Genomic DNA, 10,320 nt, shown 5'->3' with positions numbered 1-10,320 from the left:
GAAGCTCCTCCGGGCGGAGGGACCGAGCCCTGGCCAGGGCTGCCTGGCGTTGCTTGAGGGAAGAGGGAGCGAGCCCCGCCGAGAAGCGCGTTCTGCCGGTACCGGGACCTTGCGGCAGCCCAGCCCAGCGCTCGGTGCGGTGCCCTCTCTGCGAGGGCAGGGGCAGGATAAGCACCTGCTTGTCTGGGTGGGGTTTAGGAAGCAGAGCTTGTAAGTGAGATAATGACTTTAATCAACACGAAGTGCAAGTGAGAGAGCCAGTGCTTTCCCGTGGTTGGAATGGTAAATGGGGTTGTGCTTGGGTGTGCGGCCCCAGCTGACAACCCTGAGGACATGGATGCTGTGCTGCTGTGCCCAGCGAGTTTGGAATTTAGTGGGGAAGTTCAGGGTCTGTGTGACAGGGCTGTGAGAGGAGAATCACACAATGGTTTGGGTTGGAAGGGACCTGTGAAGGTCATCTCATCCAACCCCCTGCAATGAACAGGAACATCTTCCATTAGATGGGGTTGAAGCACCTTTTGAGAGGTTATTGTGTCAGTTAAGACTGTGGCTTTTCACCCTGGCTCAGGAATTGCACCAGCTGGCATTTCTACAATGCTGACATAATGCACAAAGCTTGTCAGATGCCTCTGTGCATCGGGCAGTGAGGAACCTGCCCCGGGTTACAAAAGTGTGTGGATAAGTTATCCTGAAAAAGAACCATCCTAATAATAGGTTGTTATTTCTGCTGATAGGACTAGCAGGAACATAAGGCATGTGGATAATGAGCAAGATGAGGCTGGTCATGAGTTACTGCTGGTTATCAAGGCATGAGTCATGTTTAAAGAGACCTGCTCTGGTTTTAGTGTTGTTCCCTTCTATTCCCGGGCAGGCAGGAAAGCTCTGAGTAATTGAGGTGCTGGGCTGTGGCAGGGGATCTCTGTGAAAGACAATCTAACTGGATCTGAAGTATCTGTGTCTGAAATGCACTTGAAATTTCCTCCAGTTGTCAGAATACTCAGCTATTTGATCTCTTTCTCTTTTCAGCAAAGAATTGAAATACATAAGCTTCGGCAAGGTGACAATTTGATTCTGGGATTCAGCATTGGGGGTGGCATTGATCAGGACCCTACTCAGAATCCTTTCTCTGAAGACAAGACTGACAAGGTCAGATACTCTTTTTTTCTGTAGCAACTCCCTCCCTCTCCTAAAGGCTGAGATACCCAAATCATCATCTGCCCTCTGCACTCTACCACAGCTACTCTGTTGCTCCATTATCACTTGCAGGCTGAGGTTATTCAAGTGACTTCTCCACCTTTTCTATTTTCCAAAATTGCACCAGCCTGTTTTTAACTAAAATCTCATAATACACTACAAGGTTTTATTGTACTGTCAGACAAATGGCCCTTGAGTACTGAATCCTCTCATATTTAGTAAATGAACAGTTAATTTTTTCCAGGGCATCTATGTAACAAGGGTGACAGAGGGAGGCCCAGCAGAAGTTGCAGGACTCCAGATTGGAGATAAGATCATGCAGGTAAGCACCAAGATAAGACAGTACTGATGTAGTACCAGCTGCACACTGCAGAGAAGCATCTGCTGGGGAAGATAATCTTCTGGGAACTTCCCAGGACACTTTGTGGAGTTTATAAATAAACTGAGCTGTAGCATAAGCATATCCACTACGTGGTTCTGATAGAACAGTTACAGGACACCTCTGAGTCCCTGCACCTGCCTCATTTTGTGGGTTTTTTTCCCAGGTGAATGGTTGGGATATGACAATGGTAACCCATGACCAGGCCAGGAAGAGGCTGACCAAAAGGAATGAGGAGGTGGTACGGCTGCTGGTGACCAGGCAGTCCCTGCAGAAGGCTGTGCAGCAATCCATGATGTCCTAATCCATCATCCAGCTGGGGAAGGGGTGGGGAGGGAGATGTATAGACTGGTCTCAAAGAAAGAAGCAAATACTAGACTGGAACAGGTTTTCTGGAAGGAGTGCATGTTCCTACCTGTGGTAAACACTACTTTTTTTTGTTTTAACTTCTTCTGGTGTAACTGGCAGTAGTAAAACAATACTCCCCTCAGCAGAGTGCTTCTCTGAAGGCTGCCCTGCAGGTACCTGGCAAGACTTCTGTAGTTATGGCTTTCAGGACAGGACAGACTCAAGTTATCTAAGAGCAACTGGAAAAGCCTTAACTTGGACAGGATTCTTCTGTAGTATAAAGGCCTCCTATTTTAGGGGGAAATGTGGGTTCTGCTATGGGAGATCAGAGGGTTTGCTGTGCCTAAGCTTTTAGAAGTGAGCTGTCCTGTTCACCCCCGCTATCAAATTCAAATGCCAGAGTTCAGAGTTGCACAGTGCTGTGGGGAGGAGCACTGTACTAATCCCACACTGTGTGCAAGATAGAGTGGCTGAAGGGTTTGGGGCATTACAGTTTCCTGCAAAGGCTCCCTGGACAAAGCAGCCTCTTCAGGCAAGAAACAACTGAGTCACACAAGTGTTATATGAAAGCCTTCATGGTCACTACAGTTCAACCTCACTGGCAGAGTAAAACCTGAATTCTCCTTGTTCCCATTTGTACCATCAGTTGAATTGAGTTTAATTTAAAGGAATATGGAGCAGGAAACAAAACAATATTCCTGAACTTACAGCAATGCTGCTCATAGCTCTAGAATTTTCAGTTCTTCATTCCACTTCTATCAGACGTGAAATGGGAGGAATTTTAGTTTGTCTTTTAGAAGACTTTGTTTAAATCAGTGATTTATTGGATGGAAGAGATGAATATGCCAGTAACTTGCAGAAGTGCCTCTTGACCAAATTTAAACTTCTAGTAGGATACTAAGTGGTTTAAATAAACATGCCACAGGAGTGAAGATTCTTGCTGCAACACTAAGTCCATGATCTAGCATCCTGTGGTTTGTTAGCCTGTTAGCTTTACAGTTATCCAAAAACTGGAGTTTTTAATCCTCTTCAGTTGATCTATACATATCTATACTTTCCTTAAGCAGCCTTGAGGTAAGCTGTTGTAAATAGAGCACGAGGAGGTGGCAGACTAACTTATTCAGTACATTACTGCTGTGCCATGTACGTTGTGATTGATGCATCTCAGACTGTTCTGTGCACACCAGCAGATGCCTACTTACCGATTTTATATCTCTAGAATTACTACAGTCCTGCTTTGGAATTTTGTAACTTAAGAAATCAGTGGTAAATTTTAAGTCTTTCATGTTGAAGTTATTTTTGTTATTATAAAGATACACTGCTATTTGTACTGCTTTTTCACTTGATTTTACACACAATAAAAGAAAGTTGGTTTTCCTGAGCTGTTTCTTCTTACATTTAAGAGTGCCATATCACTTGGGTGCTGAGACTTTTTTTTGGCTCAGAGTAGATTGTGGAATTACTGAGGTCAGTAAGATCTGGTTTCACTGGTGGGGAACTGTCAAACCTCACCTGGGCTCTAGTTTTCCTTAGGATTACACCTAGAAAGACACATTAGGTTTTAAGCATTCAAGTATTTGTGCATAGATTCCCTTCTAATTACCTGTCTTAGCACCTTTGAAAGAGCTTTCAGTGAATCAAGAATACAGTTTGTTAGGATTTTTTTTAATAAAAAGTTCAAATTGTAATATTTGTGCATTTGTTACCAACTTCATTATTGTGGTGCACCACTGTGGCCAGCCTGAGTGGTGGTGTACTGTGAGCTGTCTGGGAAAGGTCAGCAGCAGCACTTGGATCCACAGACAGTCTTCAGTCATTACTTAAAGATATTAAGTGGTTGCTTAAACATGACCTTAGATTTTTGGAAGACAGAACTCTGCTCTTTGTGCATCACCTCCAATCAGAAAGACATCACTCTGGTCTTTCTCTTCCCTGTGGTTGATGAAAAAAAGAGCCAGGTGTTGCTTGGACAGCTCCCACTGAGCTGTGTGTGCAGCTTCAACAGGCACGAGTTTCCCATGTGCAGCTGAGAGCTTGCTGTCCTTAAGGCATCTGGCAGTCAGTGCATGGCAAGGCAACAGTTTGTGTTCCATCCCAGAGAGGATCAAGTCATAGACAGAGATCAGAATCAGTATTTCAACTGGCAGCAAGAATCTTGAAAGCCCTCAGACAGGGTAGGGACAAGTTCAGTTTATAGTTTTAGTCTCCACGAGTGCTGTTTGTTATTCACAAGGTTCATACCCTCGTCTCCTGTACAGGCAGTAGTGCTGCACCATGAAAACAATATCAAACACGATGGAGAAGACACCCAGGCCAAACTTGGTTGGATCTCCAAAGATTAACTTCCACTCATCTGTCAAACACAAAATTAGAGTTGACTCCTCAAGTGTAGTCTTGTCTCAAGACACTTTAGAGAAGTTCATGTCTATTACCTGGACTGCTCAGACACACCTAAGACTGACTGCAGTGCACACCTTATGCAAAGCTAATTAATAACTGTTCCTGTGGTTTCTTCAGGATAGCTACTTCATTTTATACCTTGAGGGAATATGAACTGATTCTTTGTCCTTTCTGTAAGAACAGCTCCCCACAACACAGCACAAACATCATTTTTCCAAGATAACTTACTGGGTTTATATCTGCTTTCTAGTGGGACCTCCCACCCCATTAAGAAAGGCTCCAGCACCTCAGTTCCAGGCTTACCGTTGTTGTATGACTGCAAAAACATCTGGAGAAGGCTGAAACTTCCACCAGTGAAGTCCAGTAATACATTTCCAATACTCCATCCCTCAGTACTCTTCCGACGGAAATTCATGTAGGCCTGGGAGTGTGACAAGAAGTCAGTCAGAGTGTCATGCACAGGCATTTGGGATTAACTTGTAAGCAGCTTTCAGTATAATTCTATTGGTTTCACCACTATTAATAAATAATCATTGGTGGTTTAGTCTTTTCAGACTTTCAAGAGCACACACTGCAGGCTTAGGGTGGCAGGGATATGGAATCCAAGCAGAATAGTTCAGATTTACCTGTGGGAAGTATTTTATCAGTGTGACTGCTAACTTAATGTAGGAGAAGCAGAACAAGAACTGCAACCATGTCATCTCCTCAGCTGCAGCCAGGAACAGCGTTGTGAAGGTGAAGATCCATGCAAGTGCCAGGAGTCCAACAACAACTTTGGATACTTTCTGATCTGCTCTCTAGAACAGAAACACAGATATGTTTTGGCCTGGTCATACATCCCCAGACACAAAGATACAGTTTGCTCAGGACTCTGCAACATTACAGTCCAAACCTGTTTTACCAGTCAGGCTAGTACCACAGGAGAACTTTAAGTGCTACAGCAATCACCTGGAGGTTTGCAAGAGCTGATGAGCAATATTCATATCAATCATTTAGAACACTGCTGTCCCTGAACAAGGGGGAACAGTATTCTTGAGTATTTATGATACATCATCTGTAACAAATCTCCAAAATTCAATCTGATGAGATCAAGAGTTCCTGCAAAAGGCTTATAATGCCATTATGATAAAAGATTTATGGTTGCTTTCTAATTCTTCACTAGAAAAGTCTGTGGTACCTGGCAATGATGACAGATGGGCTGTTACAGTTTTGGGTTTAGCATGATCAAAGGAAGAAGCCCAAGAGAGAAACAGTTACCATCTAGATAAAATTGGCCTGTTCAGATAAGAGGCTTTTGCAATGAAAATTAAATAAGAACCACTTGACTGTAACAATCAATCTCACTTGAAAAGGTGTGAATTATGAAAGGGCATTTACAGCTGTTTTAGGAGAGAAGTTGAAAAATAAACCTGTGTTTGAATTGCAGGGAGTACCTAAAGTCCTATCCTAGCTTGAAGAATGCTCCAAGTAGCAAGGAAACAGCAAAGCATTTGTGCTGTGAAGAGCTGTAATCTATGTGCTGGCTAGAGATCTGTTTGGGAATTTTATGAACTTGGCTGTTTGCCTCAGTTATTTTGAGTCCCTAAGGAGTTTACTTATAAGCTCAGAACATCCATGAGGGTGAAGTAGGTAAGGTTAGTGGAGGTGCTACTAGCTCAGGAAAGATGAAGGCAGCTGGGCTGTGAAGCCTGGCTCCTGGAAAGGCCGGTGGAAGTGCAGGGAATTTGGGATTTTGGAGCCTAAAAGGAGCGGAGAGGTGCCCAGCAGAGGGAGCTCTGGCAGAGCCCACAGGTGAGCCCAGCACCCAGACCCACCTCGTAGATGCAGCACTGAATGATGATGAGGAGAGTCAGGGCTACTGCGTGGAGACTGAAGAAAACATCATTGATGGCCACAGGGTTCACCCCGCTGGGATAACTGACCAGGAATTCCTCCTAAAGGTAAGAGAAAGCAAAACCAGCCACGTGTCTTAACTCCCTTCTGCACATACCCACCCTCCAGCACGTGTTCAGAGAGAATCATGCTCACCTTAATCAAGGGAATCCAGAAGAGCCCAACATTAAATACACTGTATGCTATAAAGCCAGTAAGGTTTAATGCTATAAAGTCAAAGCTTGGCCCAACCACACTAGAGAAGGGAAAAAAAAAAAAGAGAACCATGCATTAGAGAGTTACAGGCAGTTCCAGGGACAAATTGACCCTGGAAAGTGCTGATTTATAGGCAAAGCTTCAGGCATTATGACAACACAATGCTGTGAGTTCATCAGGAAGCTGGGTGAAATAACAGAGCTCTCATGGAGCAGTTTGTCTCTGCTGTTTAACTGCACCCCTCCATGAGCTCAGCCTGTCTGCTGGAGCCCTTCCAGCCTGAATCCCTAAAGCATGAGTGCATCATTGCCAGATCAAATGATTTCATTTTCATATATGATAATGTTCCTACTTCGAGTCACTTAGTTCAAGGGGAGCTGGCCTAAGGATGACACTACAAGGAGGTGTCTGAGAAACAGCTCTCAAGGCTGATAATCTTTGAAAGTGATCATCACAGCTGGCTCAGCCAGATGATTTACAACACGACACCAAAGGGAATGGGGAAGTCTCTTCTATCACAAATTCATATTGGATGCCAAATCTTAGGATCAGGTTCCCTCTAACCTGCATGTATAAAAGCCCACTGGGGCTGCAACTACTCAGACCCTACGTCGCCTTTTTCACCATCTTTCCATGGATAATTCCCAATAACCAAGATGGATGTAACTGAACATGACTTGCAGAAGTGCTTTAGTGACTTGCAAACACATCTCTTTACCTTTTCCGTCGCCAGTTCTCAAAGAGTTGAGGATAGAAGGAGATGGACCAAGCAAGGAAATAGATCCAGCCAATCACCTCATCAGCATATCTCACTATGATGCTGTGAATCACTTGAAATTGAATCCTAGGCCTGATGGTTAATACAAAAAGAATCAGTTAATTCAAGCTTTCTTCAGGAGATTTTATCTTGTTCTGCTGAGAGAGGAAATAGAACCCAGGTGTTGAGACAAGACAATAGAGATTTGGTTGGGTTCAGCTGAGTTGCTCCCCTTTTCATTTGTGACCTTGTTATGTTTGGGACACCTCCCACACCTGAGTCTTTCCTTTCCATCCTTTTACCATGGGAATGTTCCCAAAGATCATCTTGTGCCTATGGCTTCCACTCAGCACAGTCTCTGTTAGGTAAGAGCATAGCTGCACTTCTCACGCCTCATGACTGTGCTGCCCTGTGAGCGTTCCACGTGCTCACCTCTGCCTTTGCCTCCAGTCTCAAAAGGAGAAGCAAAATGAGGAAGTGAAACAGGAGTATCCTGTTGCTCAGTAACATCTGGGCCACCAGCAAACACAATCCAGCTTTCTCCATCTTGCTAGGCTTTTCCTAGGAGGGACAACTGGCATCTGTGAGAAGAGGGCTCCCCTAACTGATGCACCCCAGGAACTCCAGAACAAATCCTGCACACTAAGAACAGTATCCCACTAGACACTGACAGCCAAATGCTTCCCAGACTAGAAAAGCTGACATGCAGTTTTCATACTTTTGGGAGGCACTATTAAAACCAGACTAAGGAGCCATGAGAACTCAGTCATCTTGTAATTAAATCTAAGATACCATTCTGTTTCTGTGCCCTCTATTTACCTCAATACCTGGGGATTTGCTGCAGGGTTAGCACATCTTAACTGCATCCTACTCATGTCTCATTTAACTCTGAGGAGGGAATAGTTATTCCAAAGTTTAGGAAGCTACAGGGTAGTAAGTGGAACTAAAAATCAGTTTCTCACCCAGTTGAGTTGGAATTATTGGCATAAAGGTAAACTGTTACTTGTCCCACATCATCTGCTTTCACTTGGAAGTCTGCTTTAGTGTGACCTGCAGGGAACTGTACCTGCAAGGCAGAGCACAGGGAAGAAAGAGGAGTTGCACCATAATAGCAGGAGCTCTTTGCATAAGGTCACAAGTCTGTTCTGTCACTTACCTCATCAGGCAGTTCAACAATGGTGCTGTGCTTTGAGGAGTATGTAATATTAAGAGTTATCACCAGTGTCTCGTTCAGTGGAGCCCTGAGAAGGCAGAAAAAACAAGTGAGGCTGGGGCCTGAGTTCAGAGGTTGCTTCAGGGCTGCAGGAGAGCATCTGCTCAATCCTCTCAGCAATGAGTAGCCCACACACAACAGAAGCTGCCTCATACTCAGAGGAACCAGCACCAAAGGGTGTGAGCATTGCACTGGTTCTTTTGTCTGATCCAGTGGTGGCACTGGATGGTTGTATGGCCACATTGTACCTCCCTCTTCTCCACAAAAGTGGCAAAGTGACCAAAGGATCCTACCCTATCCTTGTGCTCACTACCCTTTGCTGAAACAGGGCAGAAACAAGGCACATGTACTTGGGGTGATGAAGGACAGAAATTACAGCAGAAAGACAAAACAAAACAAATAAAATCTTTCCAAGTGACACAGTCCTGCACAGCTTTCCTAAAGAACTGCACTGAGCATTTGTCGAGGACATGATCCTTCTAGGAAATGCAAGTTTCTCTTAAGCATCAATTTTCAGAAAGGGAGGAACTGTAAATTCCCTTATGGAGCGTAGCCCGTGTTCCAAAGGGAAAGTAAAGCTGTAATCATGATTTTACCTCAGAGAGACAGTGACGTTTGTTGAACTTCCACTTTCTAAAGAAACCACTTCAGGGACAGACAACACAGTGACTCCATCTGGGGGGAAAAAATCCACCCACACAAATCTCAATTACTATGAACAGCTCCTTCAGAAGAACAACCTACTTTTTTTTTGTGCCATAGACATTTTACTCACTGGTCCCCGCAGCATCAGATCAATCAGATAAGTACACGTGATAAAAAGCAAAGGAGGATTACAGCTTATTTCAGGGCATTCGAACAACTTAAAAGGAGAAGTAAATAACTGTCACTTGAACATGTTGCAAGGAAGTAATTTAAATGCTTGAAGTGCAACAAAAGTTCATGCCAAGGGAAGGTTATAGGGTACTGCAAACCCACCCTGTTTCTTGATGTGATCCTAATGATTTAAGAGTCATAAATGCCCAAAATGTAATACAAAATTTTTTCTTGGGCCACAAATGCAAACCTGGTACCCAGATGTCCAAGAGAATGTACATTTACAGAAATTGAGAGATAAACAGGTTGCACAGGTTGGCCTGGACACTTTTTTTTCTGTTGCCACATATTACACAGTGTTCTTAAGAAGTTAAGTGCAGAGGAGCTCCCCAGTTTATCGCCTACTACACCGCAGGCAGTACTTAATCTGCAGAAGTGATTTTGGAGCGTGAGGTGCACAATCAGTGCCTCAGTACAGCGTAGGAGCTCAAGAAGCCAAGGTAACGTGTGAGAGAAGAGCTGATGGGAAGCGTGGCACAGGTATCCCCAGAGAGATGTAGTGGGATAACAGGAGAGCTGCTCTTCTCCATCCCTTACTGGTCTGGAGCCCTATGGGCCCAAGCTGGGCTGACCAAAAACTCACCGCCAGGCCGCATCAGCGCCAGCGAGAGGCTCAGCAGGGCGGGGAGCAGGTATCGCGTCCTCATGGTGGAAAAGCTGCAGAAAAAGCGGGGAGAAGCTTTGCTCAGCACCCACACGGTTAACAGCCCATCCCCTCCACCAGCAGCTGCTGCAAACAGCTCCCTCCGCAGCACCCCCAGCCCGGTCGAGGGACCCTCAGCACCTCTCGGAGGGCACCGATCTCCTCACCCCTGCGCGCCCCGGGCAGCCCCCCGCCGCTGGCGGCGCGCCGCGATGCACGCAGGGACTTGTAGTCCTGCCGCCCTCCCCTCAGGAGCCCCGGCGGAGCGCGGCACCCGGTGCTTTGGGATGCGCCGCTGCCGAGGCGGCGGGACCGGGGAGCGAGCGGGAACCCACCTTCTTCAATGCGCCTTCCCGGTTCTTCCCTTTTTAGCTCTCACGTGAGGCGATGGCCCGTAGACTCCCCGCCCAGCGCCCACCGCG

The 10,320-nt window shown here is 45.5% G+C and overlaps 2 protein-coding genes across 3 annotated transcripts; one reads left to right on the top strand and one right to left on the bottom strand.

The window, feature by feature from the left end:
- Positions 1-82: 82 nt before the first annotated feature.
- Positions 83-3,302, top strand: TAX1BP3 (Tax1 binding protein 3). The gene is made up of 3 exons (XM_017731009.1): positions 83-1,146; positions 1,439-1,516; positions 1,740-3,302. Exons 1-3 carry the CDS (start codon positions 964-966, stop codon positions 1,875-1,877), a joined length of 399 nt encoding a protein of 132 aa, XP_017586498.1. The 5' UTR covers positions 83-963; the 3' UTR covers positions 1,878-3,302.
- A 263-nt stretch (positions 3,303-3,565) lies between these two features.
- On the bottom strand, positions 3,566-10,318 carry CTNS (cystinosin, lysosomal cystine transporter). Of its 2 annotated transcripts, none has more exons than XM_008631113.2 (11): positions 10,234-10,318; positions 9,839-9,912; positions 8,976-9,054; positions 8,323-8,407; positions 8,129-8,232; positions 7,128-7,259; positions 6,350-6,449; positions 6,136-6,255; positions 4,948-5,118; positions 4,625-4,742; positions 3,566-4,274 (listed from the first exon to the last, which is right to left on the bottom strand). In XM_008631113.2, exons 2-11 carry the CDS (start codon positions 9,900-9,902, stop codon positions 4,144-4,146), a joined length of 1,104 nt encoding a protein of 367 aa, XP_008629335.1. In that variant the 5' UTR covers positions 9,903-9,912; positions 10,234-10,318; the 3' UTR covers positions 3,566-4,143. The 2 variants fall into 2 exon arrangements, with proteins under 2 accessions (XP_008629335.1, XP_017586497.1); XM_017731008.1 differs by lacking the exon at positions 10,234-10,318 and adding an exon at positions 10,040-10,062.
- Between the last annotated feature and the right edge of the window lie 2 nt (positions 10,319-10,320).

The sequence above is a fragment of the Corvus brachyrhynchos genome, unplaced genomic scaffold (genome assembly GCF_000691975.1).
Source record: "Corvus brachyrhynchos isolate BGI_N302 unplaced genomic scaffold, ASM69197v1 scaffold283, whole genome shotgun sequence".
In the NCBI taxonomy this organism is placed as follows: domain Eukaryota; kingdom Metazoa; phylum Chordata; class Aves; order Passeriformes; family Corvidae; genus Corvus; species Corvus brachyrhynchos.
This window is presented reverse-complemented; position numbering and strand designations above follow the sequence as displayed.